The 22534-nt window shown below is 42.8% G+C and overlaps 2 protein-coding genes across 10 annotated transcripts in view; one reads left to right on the top strand and one right to left on the bottom strand.

Moving 5' to 3' along the window:
• Positions 1-8827, top strand: part of TXNDC11 (thioredoxin domain containing 11) — a 41411-nt gene extending 32584 nt beyond the window's left edge. For 4 of the 5 annotated variants that reach the window (XM_037385015.1, XM_037385018.1, XM_037385017.1 and 1 more), the window contains one exon: positions 1250-2467. In XM_037385015.1, coding sequence (XP_037240912.1) covers positions 1250-1877 — 628 coding nt within the window. In that variant the 3' untranslated portion in view covers positions 1878-2467. Of the gene's footprint in view, positions 1-1249; positions 2468-8693 lie in introns of those variants that run through there. The other variant, XM_037385016.1, reaches the window with a different exon arrangement.
• On the bottom strand, positions 1912-11715 carry SNN (stannin). 5 transcript variants are annotated; one of them, XM_037385025.1, is made up of 4 exons: positions 11581-11665; positions 10813-11066; positions 9707-9751; positions 1912-4570 (listed from the first exon to the last, which is right to left on the bottom strand). In XM_037385025.1, exon 4 carries the CDS (start codon positions 4492-4494, stop codon positions 4234-4236), a length of 261 nt encoding a protein of 86 aa, XP_037240922.1. In that variant the 5' UTR covers positions 4495-4570; positions 9707-9751; positions 10813-11066; positions 11581-11665; the 3' UTR covers positions 1912-4233. The 5 variants fall into 5 exon arrangements, with proteins under 5 accessions (XP_037240922.1, XP_037240917.1, XP_037240920.1 ...); XM_037385020.1 differs by lacking the exon at positions 9707-9751 and having other exon boundaries at positions 11609-11715; XM_037385023.1 differs by lacking the exon at positions 9707-9751 and having other exon boundaries at positions 11583-11620.
• Between the last annotated feature and the right edge of the window lie 10819 nt (positions 11716-22534).

Raw genomic sequence — 22534 nt, 5'->3', positions numbered from 1 at the left:
TTGGCAGCCAAGGGGAAATAAACTAAGCTTTTCTTATCAGTTTTGATAGCTCCTTAATGAAAGTGAGAATATGCTTCTGACTGGCAAAGGCTGAAGATGATACAGTGACAAACTATTAGCAAGCTTCCCAGTTAAACATACTGGAGTAAGTGGCTCTACTGCAGTAGGCAGCAAACTCATATTTTACTGAAACACGCTGAGTGAGAAGTCAAAGATGGTACTGGTTCAGAAAGAGAAGGTTAAGCGTTAGTTCCTGTCTGATCCTCAGAGGACAGTTTAGCCTCCTGGGTTTTGTGATAGAAGTATGCACATGGTCAAAAAGGGGCAATAATTTTAACATGTGACACAGCTGGAGGTTGCAGGTGTCTTTTGGTGGTTAGTAGTCTTGAGGAAGAAATTCCATTCTTGAGGCAGCTTGGCCTCTTGTCAGGTTAAGAGTAACAGTTTATGGTGCTGGAGAAAGCAGTGGGCCTACCTTTTCATATGCTGCGTTTAGCATTCACACCTGTATAATGAGCTTCAGAATTAAAAACACTTAACTTGTTTGATTTGCTTCCTTGATCACTTTGGCATAAGGACAAAGCAGAGGAACAAGTAAAAACATTTGGAGGTTTTGACAGCAAAAAGGGCCTTGCATCTGACTAAAGCGACTGCTTAGCCGTTTAAAAGCAAACTCTCCTCTGTTCCTTACAATACCCTTCTGATGTTGGAACACATTAAGCTACTTATTCCAGGATAACATACAGGCTCAAAATAGTAAATTCCTACCTGATAGCTCTATACATCTGGATTTAACATCTAACAATGTATGTAGAATTAGCAACACAACATTAGTTAATAAGCTGAAGGAGAATATTTAATATCAGTATGCTCTGATCACACCTGCCTGCCCAACAATGATGCTATGTGTACTTCAAGCTCATAACCCATAATAGGGATGGAGTAAAACTTGTTTCCTGGAATTTGATGGAAAACTTTGGTCTCAGACAAATACCAATCCAGTGCAGAGTTTCTTACAGCACCCAGACTGGAATACAGGTAAAATAGTTCTTCAAAAGAAAATACTCTGTGTTCTACCTTTATTATAGGTTTCCCTTAACTTCTATGTTAACCATTCTTGATTAAAAAAAAACCACAAAAGTAAAAAACAAAAAAAGCAAGGATACCAAGTTAGAGTTGAACAGCAGATGCTTAAATAAGATTATCATTGCTTACTTATCTGTTTTAATATGAACTTATGTCTTTCTAGGAAGGAACAAAGTGTGAAGTTCCCTGAAGACTTTTCAGTTAACCTTCCCAATCTCCTTAAATTTATTTTACATCACTCAAGTTTTTCTTTATCAGAGCCCTGTACCAAAGAATGCCTACATAAGGAGACAGTTCTACAGCAAGGACACATCTCCCACTTAGAGAGAGAAATTCAGAAGTTAAGATCAGAAATTAGTGCCCTTCATCAGGCCCATGAGCAGCTTGAAGCACAGCTTTCTGAAGCTAGGAGAGAGGAACACAGACTACAGCAGCAAAAACACACACTGGAAAAGCAGCACAAGACTCTGCAGCTCCACAGTAAGCAGTTACAGGCCACATACAACCAGAAGAATCAAGAGTTATTAGAAATGGCTGAAAAGCTTCAAGAATTGGCTGATGCATCAGAAAATCTCCTTAAAGAAAACACTTTACTGAGAATCCTGGTGGCAGCAAGGGAAGGAAAGCTACAAAACAAAGATGAAATTAAAGAACCACTTCAGACAGAGCAAACGCTTTCTGAAGCTAATGATATATCAATTTCAACAGCTACTGCCACATTAGAGGAAAAAAGGACTGACAATATTGATATCATAGAGACACAGCACAGTAATGGAAACAGGACAGAATGATTGCTTACACAAAGTCAAATGATGCAGTATTGGGTAGGTATTTATGCAAATTTTATTGAAATTCATTGTAAATAAAGACTTCTTCCCCCATGTGATCTAGAAAAACAAAAATCAAATGGAATATTTTTGTATACTTGAACTTACCCACATCTAAAGAGAAGAGGATAATGGAAAACACTTTCTGCACTTTACTATTGCACTAACTTGCAAACACCTATCCATTTAAATTAAAGATGCTGATTTTTAGGGGCAGCAGTGTGATGCAAGCATCTCTAAGGACCAGTTTATTTTTCACTGGCTTTCTCTTACAGCTACTAGGAGAGAAGTTAAGACCTTTGACTTGTACTTTTCCGTAGTTTCTGAAGTTTGCCCTTTACACTGCTTTCTCTTTGCTGAATTCAAATAGACATACTTCATCTGTGTAATCAGTGAACTTGAATGGACAAAGTCATCTTGCTACAACTATTCTGTTCTAGAACTTCAGCACATCATATCACTTTGTATACAAGGTATCTGACTGTCTTGAAACCTGCAAGAGCCATGTGTGAACTGTTCTCTACTGAAAACTAAAGAAAGTCTTACTATATTAATCCTTTTCTCCTTGATTTGTAAGAAGTCTGAATATAGCAGTTGAAGTGTGTGGATCTGGCTCTCCATGCAAGTCTCATGAGACTAGTATCTTAAAGTCATGTGCCAGGCTAAGGACAGCCCTCTATCAGCTGTACCCCATGTTGTACTCAATAGGCAGGAGCTTTTTGCTACTAACAGCATTAGTTTTGCTTCTGATTATAGCCTTCAATTAAAGAAAAAGCATAGCACTAAAAATGCAAGTCAACATCTTACTGTAGAAGAAGGGGACAGGACTTTTTGTCTAGGCCATTACTGTCTTGCATATAGGTATGAATTCTCAAGCAAGCTTACTAGGCCTATGTTACTTAGTTAATCCATATATACAGGGACAAGAAGCAAGTCTAATGCTTCCTATAGAGCTGAAGAACTTGGACTTCATTATTTGTAGCTTAACTCAGGAAACAGATTTACAGTAAGCTGCCACTGGTGGCTCAGTGTTGTTCCTGCTCTCCCCAAACCTTGTGAGGTACGGGACTCCCCATTTAACACATCTTTTTACAGTGCCTATAGCTAAACTATAACATAGATCAGGAAATGGAAGGTATGTCCTCAGTTGGAAGGCTTTCACCATTGCTAGCCAAGAACTACAAACTGACCAGCAATCTCCCTTGCCCCTATCAACATGTGTTTTTGTAGGAAAGACTGAAACTTATCTTGTAGTAGTAACAGTTAAATCAAGAGCATTATCTATAAGATACATTAACTGGATTCTATAGTTTACGGTTTGTCTGTAGACTAAAATGCCTTTTTACAACAGGCTGTTAACATATACCCTAACTCTTAAATACCCAAACAGGGGGTTCTAGGAAAAAAAATAATCATACTAGTTGCACTTAATCAGTTTTAATAAGTAACCACTTCTGCAGTTTCAGCATGCAGACCTACAGAAGAGAACAGCCTGCTCTACTGCCACTTCAAAGTCCTGGAAACCTTCTGGACCATCCTTGAGGGTTCAGTATCCATCATTAGTTCCCAGGTTGGAATCCATCAAAACGGCAGTTTCCTTGCAGTAGCTACATAGAGAACCGTTTTAGCAGCCAAAAGCTTAATCCACATAGCTGCAACTAAAGGAAATCACTTCCTTTCTTGTAGCTCCTTTGTTTCCTCCCTCAGCAATACTGAAGGCTTATACCTTCTTTTCAGAAGTATTCTGCATCAGTCCAATAAACTGTTAAGAGTAGGAGGTCTGACTTGATGGCTGTACACTCAAGTTAGTAGCCAAAGCAAGCTTTAACTGCAGATTTGGTTTTGAAGGTCTGGAACCTCATCTACAGTTGCGATTCAGAAGTCCTCTTATGGGTTATACACAGTTGCATCATATTATTCCCATATGCTGTGGAACACAAAGCAAAAAGCTTCTGGCAGCCTATTTACAGTTCACAGTTGTAAAGTAGTTCACATTACAGTAGTAGCTCCATCAAAATAGGCTCAGCTAAACATTCAAGTAACAAAAAATGTTAGTAGTCTCTTCACACCAGTATATCCCTGTGTCCACTGCCAGCAATGGACATTATGCCAGGTGAGTCAGCTCCTGTCATAGAGGAATTAGGATACACAATTGATCCAAAGTGCAACTTCTCAGTGCATGCAGTTGCAGCTTATTTAATCCTCATCAAGGTGTTTTCTGATGAGTAGCATGCCTGTGACCAGGTTCTTCACAGTATAGAGATTCTTCTGTTGGTTACACATATCATAAGCATAGTCCATATACATCTGTTGCTCCAGGTTAGCTATGTACTTCTGTGCCATTTGGAGTTAGCTTAGCTTTCCTCTCTACACAAGGTCCTTTAGCAGAGTACTGCACCAGAAGAAAGGGCTCTTTGGTTTCTCCTTCACCCACAATGCTTTCCTCATCTTCAGACTGGCTGATCCTCTGCAGACGCAGGTAACACCAGCAGCCCAGTATCAAGGCACCAAGAGCCGCTATAGCAATCAAAATAACAATAACAGTCACCACTCCAGTGGTGGGGCTATGATCCATAGACATGGTCAGTATTTCAGGTTGTCTGACTTCTTTAAGGAAATTCTGTCCTCACTACAAGGCTTGCTGCATCTTCAAACTCCTGCAGTGGAAAAACCAGACACTTAATGAAGTGGTGCAGTTTCACCATATTCAGCATCATTACATTCATCGTTGGTATCCTTCACCACAGCACATGACCCTCTTGCATTGTGCTTTGAGCTTCTCACACTCATACCATTTTTACACATTTTAAGCTATTTCTTCAAACTGCTTTCAAAGATGCAGGTTTCTAGATCAAATTAACACAAATGAAAGCTAAACTTATTTCAGCTCTTGACATGCTTGTCAAAATAGCTCATGGTCAGCCTGCTAAGAGGTAACAATTTTTACTAGGAGACAGGAGGTGAGATAAGATACATACACACTGTATGGAAGTTACAGTTTAGTGCAGATGTTTAAGACTATTTAATAGAAATGCTAAATCATGAATGAACTCTCACATCCACAAGAAGGTAGCAGTTCAGCTACCTTTAGTTTTCCTAAAGGAATCCTACAGAAACAGTATATCTGGGGTTTAGAAGTCTGGCCCTTTTTAAAGTTTAATTTACAAACATCCTTCTTACATACTCATAGTTCTAGGATTGGTAAGCTAACTGCAGAGGTAATTGCAATGCTAATGCATTCCTATAAGCCTGTCCGTAACACCGCTCTGTTTAGAAGGGGTGACTACTAGGTAATTAATGGGTTGTTCATTGAGCTGGTAAAAACAACAGATGTTGCTTTATATGGATTTTTCATAAGAAGCAGGTAGAGCTAGATTTATTGAAGAGTTAACAAAACACAAGGAGAAAATTGCTATTTTACACTTCTGCTCCTCTTGGCTTTCAAACCACAAAGGAAAGGTAGTGCATTACGACTGCAGCTGAAATTGGAACAGAGGCAGCAGGCAAGAAACTAGGAGACAAGAAGAGCTTCAAGACTTCCTTAGTCTGCTGCAGTTTTGGCAGGACAAAAAAGTAGAGGGAATGTCCTTTGCTACTGCCACTTCCAAATTCACAGCACTATTTAAAGGGGTCATGTCGGCCTTACCTTAAATTTCAAAGTTACTGTTTACAACTTTGTTAGTTTTACCTTCCTCCACTTCAGCTGGGACATAAGACACAGCAAGTCATTCATTACCCTTTCTTTCCAACTTACCCTTACTCTTCAACAAGTCAAACTCACTGAAGTCTTGACCAGAGCCAGCCCTACCCAGGAACTAATTCTGTACTGCTGTAGGGATCAGGTTAGCGCTCAGTGCTACGATTTCAGGTATAACAGATACAGTCCCTAGTGGTTTGAAGGTCAGCTGCATGTGCTGCAACATCTGCATTTCACCTGACACGTAGCCACTGACCAGCAACAGAATAACAGGAGTATCTTCTGGCTGCTGCAAGCACCCGTCTATGGAGGGCCACACACATTTCCAGGAAAGGCTCTTCCTCACCATCCTTGTTGCAGTCTCAGCTGCAATAGCAGCATCAGACAAACCCCTCAGAAGTCAGTCTGAGTCAGAACTGTTATGTTATTGTGAGTGTTCTCTACTGTACTTTCAATTCTCACCAGCATTTCAACATGAAAGAGTCAAGGCAATTACAGTGCGGTACCTCTGCCTGACAGAACTCAAGCTGGAGACCCAAGTTTATTTCCTGACATCTCATGAAATGGCAGACCCCCACACACTGTCACATAGCCATTTCAGCAAGGACACATCCACTAGAGAGAAGGTCAGCACAGGTGTCATTCAGGTCCAGTGTCACAGAGCTAACTTGCACGCACTTCTGGCTACATTTCCAGCCCTGTAAGCTACAGCCAACAGCTTATAGCATACCCAACACAACCAAGTCCTGCAGACCCAATTTTGCCCAAGTAAGAAAAACAAAACTAATCACACCCTCAGCACAGCTATGTTCCCACTGCAGCCAGAGAGGCATATGATGTTTGTCATTACCATCTTGGTTCTGCAATGCTTATTCAACACAGGGCAATCAGCTGAGGGTGATTAAGAGTGACTTTCATGTAGTTCATTTTCCTCAGGGCATGTCTGAACTGCAGCACTCTTTGATCAAGCCACAACAGTACAGCATCAGCATAAAAGATGGTTTACCTTGCTTCTCAGGCAGGCACTGCATGTTCACATTAAGCCCTGTTCTGCAGCTTGCACAACTGCTAGCAGCAATGACAACCTACTAGCACTGTTTCTCTACAGCAGTTTGGTGTAGCACATAACCTTACATTAGAACTAAACAGTTACCATCGCCTAGAAAATGGCTTTTAAAACTGGAAATTAGTATTGCAAATGCTGCCCCTCTGCCAGACTTCAAGTGAGCAGACTGCATCAGCTGTTCAAGGTATGAAACTGCATGTCACAGTCCTCTTATCACCAGGATCTTTACGCAAAAGGGCCTCAGCATAAGAGCTAGCAAGGCACCAACCTTCACCAGCAGTCTTGAGAAACAAGTTTGAAAGCAAGAGCTAGATGTTAGGTTCAGGTAACAAAGGAGCTACATGTCCTTGTATGAAGGCCTCCATAGTACTTCCTTAATTCTTGTCTGCTGTTCTTGGACACTTCTGTTTAACACTACCTTTACTGCTTATGCTTGAAGCTGTGAGGCAATTCAACCCGAACTGCCACTTTTTGGAAAAATCCTGACATTAAACTACACAAAGGCCAGGCCCATGAATCCATTAGCCTTGTTTCTCGGCAGGCACTGGGAAGAACCTTGCAGGCCCCATATGCACTCCATGAGTGGGTGACCAGTCACTGGCAGCTCCCACACAGCTGATGCTTCTAGAATATATGAAGTTCTACAACAGATGCCAGTCAGGAGCATAAGTAGAGACTTTCAAGGTGCAGAGCTGGCCAGGAAGAACATGCTGATTACTTTGGGTATGACAGCTTTGCTTTTTTATCCTCTGCTCTAGCAAGTCAACTCAGCTTAGTCATGACAGCTCCTTCTAGAATAAATGCATATGAATCCTTTACAAGAGGACAGACTTACCTGGGAGATCATCTACTCTTGCAGAGGTATTCTCCTAACCTTACACACAATTAAGAACATTATCAGACTCATCCTTCCAGTCTAAGGTTTCATTTGTATTCATTATCACCAACTAACTGAACAGCTCTTTAAGACAATGGAGATGTTAACAGTAGTAGATATACACAGAACAGAAAGTTGCAGGACCTGTCCTTGAGGCAGGGTATTATACATGCATGCTCACTCTGTTTACACTAGAAAGTTACTTCTAGCTGGGTTAGTCTCTCTTGTGTCTCAAGTGATTTTGCTTTGATATGGCAAAGTAGAAAGTGTTAGAGACTGACAACTAGGACCTCCAGGATGCACGAGACCAATTTACCCTTATTAAACAATTTCCAGTCCAAATCTGAGTGCAAGACAGAAGCTTACAGATTCCTCTTAAAGATCATTCTTGGCCAAAGCTATAGGTTTTCACCTTTACAATTCTGAACGCTTTTTTGATTCAATTAAAAATTCAAGGGATCTGCATCAGTTTGATCTCTGGGACAAAAAAAAGCACAGTAATCTGTGTGTACTGCCCTGTAAATTCCCTTTCTCTAAGCACAGAAAGGGATTGAAGTTGCATCAAGAAGCACTTTCCGGCTTCTATTTTGAAAGCTCCTCACATCTTTGCACCACACCATACTTAATGCTAAGAACTGTAGGAGAAAACAAGCCTACATATCTTTGGAAGGATTATTCCATGGACATTCACCTTATAGGAAAAGGACAAGTAGATAAAAATTCAAGGTCACTTTCTCAAAGCACTTCAACTCTACTTCCCAACGAGATAAAGCTAGATGTAGAAATAATTTCTCCTGCAGACACATATCCTCTTCTTCCCTCTCAAGGAGTCTGGAGCCAGCACCCTATATAAAGTCAGGTATTTGGCATCTGTATGTATTTAAAGTGGCACAAGCAACTAGCTATCAGTGCATAATAGTAACCAGGCCAATAGCACTATTATTTTATTAGCTTTGGATAGTTCCAGTGTTCTGCTACTGAAAGCTACAGTGTTGCTAGCTCATGCTGTTCTGGCTTCAGGTCACTGTACACCTAGAGCTAAAGCTCTCTTGCAGTCTTAATTCTATCCTTAGCACAGTACATTTACATGTTTTAACTATACTAGTAAGAACTACCTTTAGTTTCTGTGTTGTTTTCTAGATGCAGAACTCCAACCTCACTGCTCTTCCCACCAGCAACCAATTGAAATAAAGATTAAGCTGTCTTCAGAATCCGTTTCTCGATGGGAGAAATACAGCATTCTGTAGATCCTCTTTAAATTGATCTAATGGAAATTACAAGTAGTTTTCAGACTTTTTTTTCTGTTAAAGCATACCTGAGCTAAAAAAGCCCACGAGCGTACCAGGAACAGCACCAACTTCATGTCTTGTACTGTAGAATATTAAAAGCTGCAAATTCCTGATCTTCAAAAAGATTGCTGACACCATCCCACCATCCATGTATACTTGGTGGCGCTTCTAGTGCTATACCCCTTCCCATCACACTTGCTATCGAAGTGTCTAAGGATATTTACTCATTAGAAAGATTAGTCAGATTCACTGGTGGGAACTGCAAATAGCCTCTCAGTTCTTAGAGCAATCAAACAGTGAAAACATCAGCTATAAAACATTTTTCCATAAATAACTCCTCTTCTTTTTTGCCCAATACCAACTTCTACTCAGAACATAATTTCATGACATTTTATTATCCAATTCAGAAGCTCTAAGTAAAGGACAAACAGAAAAGACAGTTTAAATTGCAGAAGCCTGCAAGGGGATAAATTCTATGCGAGGCTGGTGTTAGTTTCTAAACTGAGTTTTTCATGATGACAGGCATTCTGCGAGGCTGGTGTTAGTTTCTAAACTGAGTTTTTCATGATGACAGGCATTCTGCTGCTAAGTTTGCTATCATTAATGACTGCATGCTGTTTCTGAAAAGAAATACTGCTACCACAGAAGCCAAAGCTATAGGAACATGCTTCAAAAAACATGTAGTTACCCAAACACACCCAAGTCCTTGAGCAGTTACATTTAAGGTGCAAGTATTAAGCTTCCATGTTAAAACCTTTAAGAAACAAAGTAACAGCACTTTGCACGACATGCTACTAATTGTAAGAAATGCTTTTCCCCTCTATGTGCCAGTAAGGTCACTTTTAAGGATTGCTGCATACTCACCACACGAGCATCCTTATTGCCAAGGAAAGATGAGAGGAAAAATCTCTGCAAAAAACACAGCTGTAATTCTGCCATTGGCACACAAGCATGTACAGCACCCAGACTACCCAGCCATCGGGAGTTAGGCCTTTATAATACAGGAGTGCTCAGGCTTCACCATTTCCAAAAAAAGTGGGGTCACTGTTACTCTTAATTAAACTCCAGTTAATACCACCTCTTTCTGATAAAGCCAAGTTACTTTGCACAAACTGGGGCTTAGCCAGAGGCTATTTTAGAAGCAGGGAGCTGTTTAGTAGAAGCCTCCAATGCAAGTCATCTTCTCCTCCCAACCCTTATTGTACTTGTAATGAGGAATAAAAGAGCAGGGAAGGCAGCTAAAAAAAAAGGCTTTTCTGTGGCTAATTAGTTATAGACAGCTTAGCATTCAAATAATGTAGAAACACTAGAATGAAAACTGATACCTGACAGCATTGACTGGAACAGCAGTTCGTTTCCACGAGGTGTAGCAGCACCTTACACTTAATCAAGAATCACTTTTAAAGCTTCACACCAAGCTAAAACCACACAGCAGTTAATGTTTTACAGAAAAGAGGGGAGAGCAGCAGTCCGGGAAGTTTCCCAGACACAGCAACACAATTTCAAGAGCAGGCAGACCTCTTCAGCAGCACAGCAAATGGAAGAGGTTTACGTTGTCACTGGCCATCAGGCATGTCAGCCACTTTATGCAGAACTAGAAACTAGTGTTAAGACCCTGTTCAGAGGCAACTGCATAGCTGGCAAAGCATATGTCATACTCTAGATGTGTACCTGTCAGTATTTCATCTACATGGAGCCACCAGAGATCTGCCCTGGTAAGATAACATGGTCACGTCTGACATTCAGTTGCCAGAAGGAACATGCTGCATATATCCTGTGGCAAAGCTTAATTCTTGGCATAGTAAAAAAATTGCTGAGCTAGCAACATCAATTCGCCAATAAAAAAGTTTTTTTCTATTTATACATTCAAGGTAGAGCTTTGTCGAACAGCAGCTCGATAGCAGCCGCACATTTCTGGTATTCAAGCTGCTGTTCCGCCCGGCTGCAGCCCTCAGACGCCTGGCACGTACCTGGGGCAGTGGGTCAGAGGCCCGGCCAGGGGTCCGCACTCGACTTCACGATCACCTTACTAGAAAAGCGAAGGTCACACTGCTTTTGGATTTCATCTGGCAGGCCTCCCCTGTGGCGACGGATCACATCAGTCCCCCGACGCTCTGCATCCCGAGCGAGTCCCTCTTGCTCCTGGCTTCCCGGAGTTACACGAGGACGGGACCACCAGCTCCTGGCAGGGGCGGCCTGGGGCGATCCGCTGCCCCTCACCCACCTGCTAACCAAGGCAAGAAGCTCAAGTTGTGCCGAGCTCCTCAGGTCCGTTCAAAGGCAGCGCCCGCGGCCAGGCGCCCGCAGCGGCGCCCAGCCCGGGCGCAGGAGGAGCGGAGCCGCCCCTCGCCCCAGGCTCGGCCCCAGCTAAGGGCAGCGCGGCGGGCCCGGCCCACGCCCGCTCCGATGCCGCTGACAAGCCGTGAGGCATCGCCTTATGACTGCAGCGCGGCGGCCGCGCCGGGCGAGCGGGCCGAGCCCCAGGCCGGGCCCGCCGCCGGAGCCCCAGCGCCGCCCGGCAGCGAGGCGGGGCCGGAGCGCAGCCGCCGCCGCAGACACAAAGAGCGGCTCGGCCGCGGCGGCGCCGGCGAAGGGGCGGGGCAGGCCCGGGGTGGCACAGGCGGCCCCACCGCCGCTCCAGCGCGACCCACCCCAGCACGACCCTCCGCGCCCGCTCGCAGCCCCCCTCCCCCCAGCTCTCAGGCTCCGCACGGCGCCCGCCCACCATTCGTCCTTACACCGAAACGCCCGCCGCCGCAGCACCACCGACACCACCGCAGGCGCGACAGCTCTTTCCCCGCCCGCGCCGCCTTATATCGGGGCCGGGCGGTGCCGCGCGGCGGCCAATCGGCGCCCGGCGCGCAGGGCCCGGCCAGCAACAGCTGACGGCCGGGGCGGCGGCGCGGCCCTCCTGCCCCCCTCCTCCCTCCTCCCTCCGTCCTTGCCTCCCGCCTCCCTCCATCGCTCCCGCCTCCCGCGCTCCCGCCCCCCCCCGCGCTTCCCGCCCTCCCGCTTGTCGCCCTCCCTTCCCATGACAGCGGCGGTGGGCGGCCCCCCCGGCGGGGAGCGAGGCCGGGGGGGCCGAGGAAGGCGACGCTGAGGTAAAGGACTCCCCCAAGGGGGCGCGCCACCTTCCCGCCGCCGCCTCGGCGCTGCCCGGCGGTGAGGCGAGGGCGCGGGGGAGCCGCGGGCGGGCGGGAAGGCGCCGCGCCGGGCAGCCCCGCAGCCACCCCCGCGCCGGGCTGAGGGCGCCGCACATCTCTGCCGCGGCCCCAGCGCCCCCTCTGCCAGCCCCCGCGGGGGAAAACCCCGCAGCCACCGCTGCGGCCCGCAGGAGGTCCTTTCGCCGCCCTCCGTGCGGAGTGTGGCGGGGCTGCCGAGCCGCCCCGGAGCCCCCGTGGTGCCGGGTGAGGCGAGCGGGCGGCCGGCCCGGGCCATCCCCCCGCCGGGGGTCGGTGCAGGCGGCGTGACGGGTCTCCCTGGCCCTCAGTGATGTCTGCTTGAACTTTCCCGCGTGATCCCGCCCCAGCGTGTCCGTTACATTTAGTCATTCACCCGGTGGCGGTCAGTAACTGTAAATGCGTGAGGGAATTGCCTCTTCCCGCCGAAGCCGGTCCTGAGTGGGAAGGTGACGCAGTACTGCAACTCCTCGCACCTGCTTCAGTTGCTAGTAACACAGATCCCAGCTTGTCTGAGGTTCATCTAAAGTCTTAAGAGGTTTCTGGCAAAAGGTGCTGTAAGAGGATAGACTGTGACAAAAGATCAAGTTCCGAAGTCACCATGACTTTATCTAAACACCTGGTTTATGATACAGATGCTGGTTTATATCATCGCAGTGGTTTCACTCCGGCCAGCAATGCAGCCCCACACAGCCACTTCTTCACTCCCCCTACAGTGGGAAGGGGGAGAGAATTGGAAGAGTAAAGTGAGAAAACTCACAGGTTGAGGTAAGGGCAGTTTAATAGGCAAAGCAAAAGCTGCACATGCAATCAAAGCAAAACAAGGAATTCATTCACCACTTCCCATGGGTGTTCAGCCATCCCCAGGGCAGCAGGGCTCCACGACATGTAACAGTTACTTGGGAGACAAATGCCATCGCTCCAAATGTCCCCCCTTTCCCTCCTTCTTCCCCCAGCTTTACATGCCGATCATGACATCGTACTGTACAGGATATCCCTTTAGTCCGCTGGGGTCAGCTGTCCTGGCTGTGTCCTCTCCCAGTTTCCTGTGCCCCCCAATCTATTCACTGGTGGGGTGGGGTGAGGAGTGGGAAAGGACTTGGCTCTGTGTAAGCACTGGTGGCATAGAATACCTGATACCACAGCCAGTTTAGAACGTTTTAGAAAAGTCGTTGTTTAATGTAAAATTAATGTTTTATTTAAGCTTTGGATCTAATGAGTGTAGCCACAGCATCAGTTTCTATTGTTTTATGCATCGACCATCATAGAAGAGGTGATAAAGTACTACTAAACGCATTCTTAAAAGTTCAGAATCTTCTTTGAAAGGAAGAGCAAGCGCTGATACTGTGGCACTTTTGTTGCTAGTAACTAATGGTCTGGGTTGTCTGGGAAAGCACCATTGGCCATAGCAGTAACTTATCTGTCAAGTGAGCAGATGCAGAGGTAGCCTTTTGGTTAGCACTTTAATAAGATATCTACATCCCATTTAGATATTTGAATCTTGAAGGCTATAGAGGAATGAAGCTGGGTTAATTAACAATATACAGCTGTGGGCTGGCTGCAGCAGCGGTGGGTTGGCTGATGTGGATAAGGTGCAGCTGTGGCTGGTTCCTGCTAAGTAGTTAAATAGCTGTAAGGGGTATGGAAGAGGAGTAGTCAGTGAAGAGAGATCTGGAAGATGGAGTGAGTGCCCACCTGCCTGCGCTCTGGATGTAGGAGAGACAAGAAGAAGGATGCAGCAGAGGGACTGGCCTGAAAAAATATCTTGGACAGTAGATGAACCTTAGAAACCTTGTGGGGGATTGGTGGCTGGGAGCTATTTATTGAAGTTAACTTGGTATGGGATGGTAAAAGCCTTGTTGTAGCCTACTAGTTTTTTTGTGCTGCAACAGAAGGCAATGCCTGTTTTACTTACATAACCATAGATATAGACTCCACTGTATACGGGTGCCCTAATCCACTTCAGTGAGAAGGGTCATGCCCTTTTGTACAGAAAGCATGAATGCAATTCCTTCAGGAATACCCACCTTACCTATTTAAAAGAAAACCCTCAAATGACAGTTCTTATGTGACAGCAGTAATAGCAATGATGAATTATCTTATTCTGATTAGTGCTGTAAGTGGTACTTCATGCTGACAGCCTGTGTATCCAGGCCAGGAGAAAAGGATTGTTTAAAACCTATCTGAGCATAAGCTTAGCTTCAGGCTTCTGAAGGCTGAAGCCTTTTTTTTTTTTTTTTTTTTTTTTTTTTTTTTTTTGCATAGAACCTAACTTGGGACAAGAAATGTTTCTGCTTACATGTCTTCCTTCTGTCTTGAAAGAGGAGCTTTTATATGTAAATACACATACAATCATTAGAAAGGTCAAACCAGTGCTATATGTCATATTAACACAGTGAAGTCTCATCTTTATTTTACTGCAACACAGCTGTCGCCTATTTGTTTCTACTGCTTCAAAATACACAAAAAGAGAAATGTATTGTGTCTTGCTGTGTTGAAACATCTTTGTCCCATGCTTTGGAAGCTGGTTTTGTATCTGAAGGCTGATGAGCAAGGTACAAGGCATTTCCTTTCTGCAGCAGTTGTGTATAAAGCTTTATGCCAGAGTTATGAAGCCTACTGAGAAAAGGCATCTGGTAATAGTGCCACCATCTCAGGCTCACTCAGTGTGTCTGGGTGTATACAGACAGCTTCCCATCCTTCCATGTTATTACTTTGGATCCAACAGTTATTTTAAAACATGTTATTTTACACACAACACCATAGATGTTGTCATGAAATCAAATGTTGTTTTGTAATTAGGCTGGAGGAACCGTCTGCAGTAGACATGAGAGGTGACAGTTTTCTAGCTGAAAGATCTGGTTAGTGTAATAAACTTTGCTTTGCAGGAACAGTGTTTGTTTGGCACTATAGGTAACTGTGTTACTCTGAAAAATAGATTCTTTGGTATACATTTGGAAACTACATTTGGTAGAGTTGTTGAGCATTTCCTTTAATTACACTTTACCATAAAGATTTATGCAACAAGACTGGAGGCAGAGCCAAAATTTTAGTTCTTTTTCTTATCCATGGAAAAAGACCACATACTTTATCTTCTTGCATGCAGTAGCCTTTTCCCCTTCTTGATGACTAGCACGCTCTTATTTTTCTGTCATCAGTACTGTAGCCCAGAATATGCTTTTACTTTGGCAAAGCAAACTTTGTTTTTTGTTGGACAAACAGTCTGCAGTCAGCTCCTGACTAGTTTCTTAGTATGAAACTGAAGAACTGCAAAAATGGATACTACTAGATCATCCAGAGCTTAGCCTCCCTCATAGCCTGCAGATACTCCAGAGGAGCAGGGACCAAAATTAAAAAATTGTCTTAAAAACCGACTGTTTGCTAACCATTAAGAGTGTGTTTGGTTGTTGGGTTTTTTTCTGTTTTTTATGAAGGAACATTTCCTGATAAATGGGGTGATTGAGCTACTTTTGGGAAGAGCTGACTGCATGAACTACTATAGCATAGTATGGAAATATGTAAAGAGAAAGGACATTACTTTTCTTTCCCTAGATAATATTAACATCATGGTGGATTTATTAGGATTATAAAATCAGTAAATGTGACACCCCTCCCCCCCTAAGAAATCAAAATACTTTTTTTCCCTGTTTTTTTCTTCTTGGTGATTTGGGCCAAATTTTAATCTATTAATTCCTTTCTCTTTAAAGCTTGCAGAGGCTTACAGTACTTCTGAACTTCAGGCATTTTGTTCTTCCTTTTCTGTATAGAGGTTTCCCAGGGAATCTTCTTGAAGAACTTCCTTGTGTTCCTCCTGTCCCCACCTTTTCCAGAAGAGAAGCAGGTATATAGGTTTAAAAAAGTACCCATCCGTCCAGATCAAATAATTACAGTATTAACACAACCAAAATGATTTGGCTACTAAATCTCTTTCATTTTCATTTTCTCTGCTTCATTTTTGTTTATTGATTTATTTTTAATATTACACTTCCAGTTCTCCAGACCACAACAGACTTCCCTAGGAAAATTTTATAAGTAATACCCAAATGTCTTAAAAAACCTAAAGAAAATTCCCTCTGTTTTTTCAAAAAAAGACAACAAACTGAAGCTGTGGTCACATTTTTCCGCATTTTCACTTACCCATTATAAAGAAGGTGCCAAGTTTTATTTTTATGAGTGAAAAGAGGAAGAAGAAAGGAAACAACAGATTCACTTTCATAAGTGAATCCAGAAGAGAAAGAGCAGCACAGGGAGAGCAGTGCTGAAAAGATAGCTGACCCTAAGAGTTCACAGCCTCTAGACTATGGACCCCTACATTTTACAAAGTATCTTCTTCTTTCTTCCAGGTATTCCAAAATCCAATTGTAAAGAAGTCCTAGTGTATATATGTGGGTCTTCTTAATAATAAGACCTTGGCCAGTTTTGGAGGTACAGCCAGGTAAATACCCCATCCTATACACTGGAACCGAAGTTTTTCTCTCTCAAGTTTACCAGTATAAGCACATTTGATCAAATAAACAAACAATGGTTTTGAACATCTACCAGGTTTTTAGCTCTCTCCTTGTTTACTGCTTCCCTTACTTGGGCCTTATTTCTTGTCTGGTCTTCAAGACATGTACTGAATATGTTAGCTGGGGAAACCCAATTAAAATCTGTCTAGATTGCTACTTTGCCTGTTTAGAACACATTTTTTACCTTTTCAGCATACAGAGTAGAAGCAGCTATTTGGTCCATATGCTTCATGGTGTACTCGAGCTACATTCATATGGAGCTAGAAATTCATATTGGAGTGATATTGTTTTGAGGCTGGGTAGTCAAATCTTTCATAACTTCTTGACAGTCTTACTAGATTTTATCACCATAGTTCTGCTTTTTACAGCAAGCACTTCCTGAAACAGTGTAAGTGCACCCATGCAAATCATAGTTTACACCTATGTATTACATTTAATGTGACTCCTTTGCGGTGGAACATCTCTCCAGATGAAGCTGAGTTTAAGCCTTCCCTACTACAGCCAAGAGAAAAAGAAATCCCTCGTTATCTCAACATTTGTGCCAACTTGCCTTATTTTGCTTTGATTTTCAGGGGCACTCCTGAAACTGATTCACAGTAAACAGTTCAAACTGGAAGTCTCAGCCTTTACTGAAAACCAGAAATCACTATATGACTGGTACCTATGAAGAATAGAAATCTAATTAAAACACTTGTTACTGCACTTAATGATTACAACTGCTTGATGTTGTTAGAGAAGTTAGAGGTGATTTAGAGACAAAATGTTTTTTGAGTGATGCAAACAAGGAAGGTGGAAATTGTCTAGGAACCTACACCCAAATTGACAAATCAATTCAGACAGCTCCATCTAGTCCCTTGATAACTCTGGTTACCACTTTTTTCTGCAAGTTTCCTGGTAAATTTTGCCTGGATGCCATTGTTTACTCCTCTGGGATCCTGGAAGGCAACCCACAACCTAGGAAACAGAGGACAGGAATATTGCATCAGAACAATCAGAACATTTAACATAGGCAATATTTAATACTTGAAGTAGCTATTTTATTTATTAGTAGGAAAGACTATTATATATAATAGTCTGATTATGAGTAATTGTTTTAGTTCCAATTAAGATCTTCAGATTAATTTCCTAAATACCAGCAATTACTCACTATACTAGAAGCTGAGCCATAAGCTGTTCTGATGCTATTTGTGCAAAGGTCTTAATTCTTCTTTGCATCCCTGCAGCTTAACCTATCTATGATCTCCCCTCTTCCTTTTACTTCCATTGTTTCATGTCTCAAGTAAAGATATTTTTATCTCCTTTTTAGGATTAGGTGTACTCTCCTACTGAAAATCTGCAGCTGGACATAATCTGAACTGATTCTGCTCTGCAGTAACTGCATTATACTGTGTTAAATCCTAAATGTCAGAGTGCATTACTTTTGCTACATTATAATTATTGGTAGTATTCTGTGGCCAGTTTAGGCACTTACAGGGTATTAAGTGGAAGTTAGCTGTGGTAGATGGTGCACTGGTCACCATGTCTCCTGAAGAAGGCCAGAAAGCTGCAAGGGTACCAGAGTTCAAGGTGTGAATCTGGGCAGAGTACTGTAGTTGCAAACATACGCAAATCCTTGGGGGACAGGGAGTTTGAAGACAAAGTAATTCAAGGTGTTAACCCTGCATAGCGAGCAGTGCACAAGAAGCATACATTTGTGCTTTTGGCTGTTTTGCAAGTAAAATTTTACATCCTTGTTTCATCAGCTAAGATGCTTATTTGAGCAGTGCCAACTCTCTCCAAAGTTCAAGAAGAGGGGTGCTGTGAGCGCCTGTGATCCAGGCCTATAATCTGTGGGCAAGGAGCAGAACAGCTTTTTCTCTAGTGACCTGGTTGTCTTGTTGACTCAGCTTTTAGGGAATTTTGTTTTTATAAATCTTTTGAGAAATGCAGGTTAAGTGGTATATGTCAAAAGTTCAGTGTAAATTTGATTTTTATGATGTTTTTGTTTGGAATAGCTCTAGTTTAGAAAATCCTTTATTGCAGCAGAATTAACGCACTGGTAAAGCTGTTCCCTACAAAACAGTTTACAGTAGCTGTCAGCATCAAATGTTTTCTAGGCACTACATTCGCCGCCTAGCAACCATGCTAGGGTAATCTTGCTGCGAGCCATCCATGTGTGCAGTCCTGTCAGATAAAAGGACTGTGCTGCAGGATTACCCACGAGTCATTAGTCATTAATGAAAGATATCTTTCTTATAATACAAAGTCCCTGCAGATTCCCTGGGGTGAATGCAGACTTCAAAACAGCATTACATTTTTCTGTAAAAGAAAACCTATACGCTATTCCTTATGGTGAGGCCTCCAGACAGCAGTTATTCCCTGGAAGGCAATTTTTTTAGGAAATGTTTGAACTTTTTTCTTCCACTGTACTTCAGAATTCCAAAACTGTACATGCATATTCTTTGAAGCTGATATTAATTGCTGTAAGAAATCAGATCACTTTACTACATTGAAAAGTCTGTTAGCCTTTAAAGACATTTATTTATTCGTGTCTGTTCCCTAGATGCTCTTATACCCTGACTGAACACCTGCTCTCTATTTTAGAGATCTCTGTCTCTTGAAGATCCTCATCTCTACTAGACCTTTTCATGAAGGTTATTGAAGCTATACTAATAATAGATAGTCTGGATAGCCTAGAGCTCTCTGGAGCTGGACACCGTAGTTGTTTCCATGCTAGCAGCTGGCCTACGGCACTGGCTGAGTGCTAGTAGAAGACATCATGCTGTACTGGGGCTTGTAGGATATTGCAAACTGAGTAACAGAACATATTGTGAATGGTGCTGCTGGAGAGGGCAGTTATTTATGAATACAGGGAAATTCCCTTAATTCCTTTAGGCTTGTGAAGAGTCAAGAACTCTATGGTGAGACTATTAGCAGCAAACCCAGAGAACAGTTAATCTGAAGAACAAGAAAAATGTTTAAAAAGCTAAAGGAGAATACAGAGCACTAGGAGACCATGACAGTGCTACCCCAGCAACTTATGCAGGTTATCTCAAAACCAATAGCCCCTTTCCATTTTGCTTGTTGGGGCACTGTAACCATGGAAAGACTCTGTAGCTTCAGGTGGGGTATAGGATATGAAGTGATTCTGGAAACAGTCGTCTTGCATTAGGTATGTATTATTTTAACAGAAAAATCCACAAAATTTCTAGGTATTCAAACATGAAAGGTGTTACTAAGGTCGAAAGCATACACAAAACAAAAAGTTTTGCTTTCTGTAGTGTATGGTTTCCCCTGGAGCTTATTTCTTGTCAGGTATCTGGGTAGGGCTGTGACCGGTGTGGTTATTTGTATCTCCTATTTCCATTTTAAGTCGTGGCAGGTTACTTCTGTTTGCTGGAGTGTCAATGTGTAGTCAGATAAGATGCGTGTCTATGTATATGGCTTAGATTGTATTAATAGCCTTAATTGCTTTTCAGTGTTTTATTCAGATGACTAGTTGTTACTCAAGCCTGCGGAGCAGTGCAGAGCATCTTCAGCGTTCATGTCTGTGTTTCAAAGATGCATTTAATCTGGCTATCAGTCTTGAATAATATAGAGGAAAAAATTAACAGCTTTGATGGAGTTGCTATTCCAACCTCTCAGGATGCAGACAGGCCTGAAATGCTCTTTCTGTGGTTCCTCTGGTATATGACTAAGTCATGCATTTTCTGATTGTTTAACGGGATGATATTTAACTAAATACAGATCAACAGCTGTAGCTGAAAGACCTACAATATGCTCAGATGGCTGACAGGAATGAAACTTAGATAGTGGGTCAAAACACCAGAGAATATGTGATCTCCAGACTAGCAGGCGGTACAGTTCAGAAGGTTGAAAAGCTTAAAAGAAACTGTTGGGGAAATCTATTATACAGCTCTTCAGCCATTCAAATGCTATTTAGGTTTATTTGAAACAAAGAAAAACAAGAACTATTTGGAATAGAAATCAGTGTATTACCTAGAGGCACAAGGGAATCCAGTGATTTTACCTTTAACTTGTGACAGTGCAGACCCTGACAGCCAGTTCTGAAAAAATTCAAATTGGAAGTGACTCGAAAGATTATCACAAACCCAGCACAGCACTTAGACTGGGTTTACGGCTAATTTCAAGACACTTGGAAAGCCTCCTCAACACAACTGATCTTCTTTCTACAACGCTGGGCAGAAATGTAAACTGATCATTCTAGAGACCTGTTCCATACTGCTGAATTAATACAAAAAAGCCTTGTAAATGCACACTCTGACATCCAGAGTGTCACCTATAGACATCTATAGCGTAGATGTGCCAAGAATAGGAAGTTGTTAATTCTGTGATAGTAAGATGCCAGACAAGGCAGTTGGTGAGATGACACTCATACCTAGGTCTACTGAATCTCCATTTTCTATTAGTCTCCTCAATGCTCAGGCTCCTCGTGGTTCCTTCTCAACTGCATCACCTCATCTGTTGTGCTTGTGGGGGCTTGAGAGTGCAGCAGTACCAGCCTCAGCCTTGTTATGTGTGGTCATGCCATATCAAGTGCTTCCAAGCACTCCCTCTTGCAGTTAGAATCAGCTTGCCTAGGAGAGAGCGCTCAGGAAAATTAAATGTGCAAATTTAACAGGCATTCATTTGCTTCAGCTCAGTGTTCAGTCAAAGATACACCCTTAGCTAAAGCTCGCACCTTCTCAAAATCAGAGCCTGTGCCACAGAGTCACGCAAATTAACTCCCTCAAAGTTTTAAGCAGTTTTATGTCTGTTCCTCTCTGTCCTGTGAAGCTGGGTAGCAGCTAGAGGAAAAGAGGGAACAGAATGGCAAGTGAGGGAGAACAAGGGCCAGCCTTCCATATTGCCTGACTTGCAGAGGAAGAATCATTCTCTTGCACTCACAGGGAAATAATGTTCTCTGAACTCGTCATATTTTCTCAGGGCTACAATGTTCACTTAACAGCATTTTCCTGCTTTAAGTTCATAACCCTGATGACTTCTCACCCTTGCAGAAAAATGACCCTCTTTGCTCTTGAGCGGACTACTGCTCAGTATGCATTGATATGTATGCATTGCAACCTCTTCTGCATCTCATGTCACATTCAGCCATATTCCATTTTATTGCTTAAAATCCAAGGAGATTACATTAGATGTCACACAGGCACGTGGTCTGAAGTAATGTTACAGTAAGAATTCCTAAGTCACTTTTCTCTGTGTCTTTCAACACATTTTCCATGACAAATTGATGAAAGTCTTCCCATATGTTACTGTAGACCTTAATAATATTAGCATGCAAGTCAGTCTTCTGGACATTTTGTTTGTTTTGCATGCTGAATGGAAATATCTGAGTAAGTTGTTCATTTGTTACAGCATTCTCCACTCGGCTGCATTATGTATTTACCTTAGCTGGTTTGGTTTTAGTTTGTGTTCCTTTATACTATGTGAACGTACAAAACCTTTCTGCGTTATTTTCCTGGTAGTTACAGTTTTCTGTACCTATATGCTTTAAACATCTATTTATGGAATTATGGTTAAATGTATTACCTAGACATATGTGCAGAGTGCATTTGGCAGTTACTTGGTTTTGAATTGCTTTACCACATTACATATAACTGCTATCTATGTTGGTATATCATCACTGTAGTTCTGTAGAACTATTCAAAGTTACTAATGCTTGTAATCATCAACAGTTAGTCTCCTGCTACCAGTGTTAAACAGATTAGTATTGTTCTTTTTGTGAGGCAAAGTTGCTACAGATGATAAAACCCCGATGGGTACGAGTTTACAGTTTTGAAGTTCCACCTGTCGTGGGCCCAACTTCGTGTTTAGGGTTGCATGCCAGAGATGCTGAATGCAACAGCAGAAACATAGAGAAGTTGTGGGTATTCAGTACTTCTGAAGAAAGTCTATTGTACTAAGGGCTTTGGTTCCAGAAGCCAGGCCTGCTGTAGGTTTCCAAATTTCCTGGCAACACTTGAGTTATAGAAGCAAATTGTCCTAGGTCACATAGGAAATCTGTG

This window comes from Falco rusticolus, chromosome 4, assembly GCF_015220075.1.
Source record: "Falco rusticolus isolate bFalRus1 chromosome 4, bFalRus1.pri, whole genome shotgun sequence".
Lineage (NCBI taxonomy): Eukaryota > Metazoa > Chordata > Aves > Falconiformes > Falconidae > Falco > Falco rusticolus.
The sequence above is the reverse complement of the archived record's forward strand: the minus strand, read 5'-3'. Positions and strand labels throughout refer to the sequence as shown.

Bases quoted from the DNA above. Each gene is read 5' to 3' on its own strand.
- SNN (XM_037385020.1), bottom strand. From the start codon at position 4,494: ATGTCTATGGATCATAGCCCCACCACTGGAGTGGTGACTGTTATTGTT.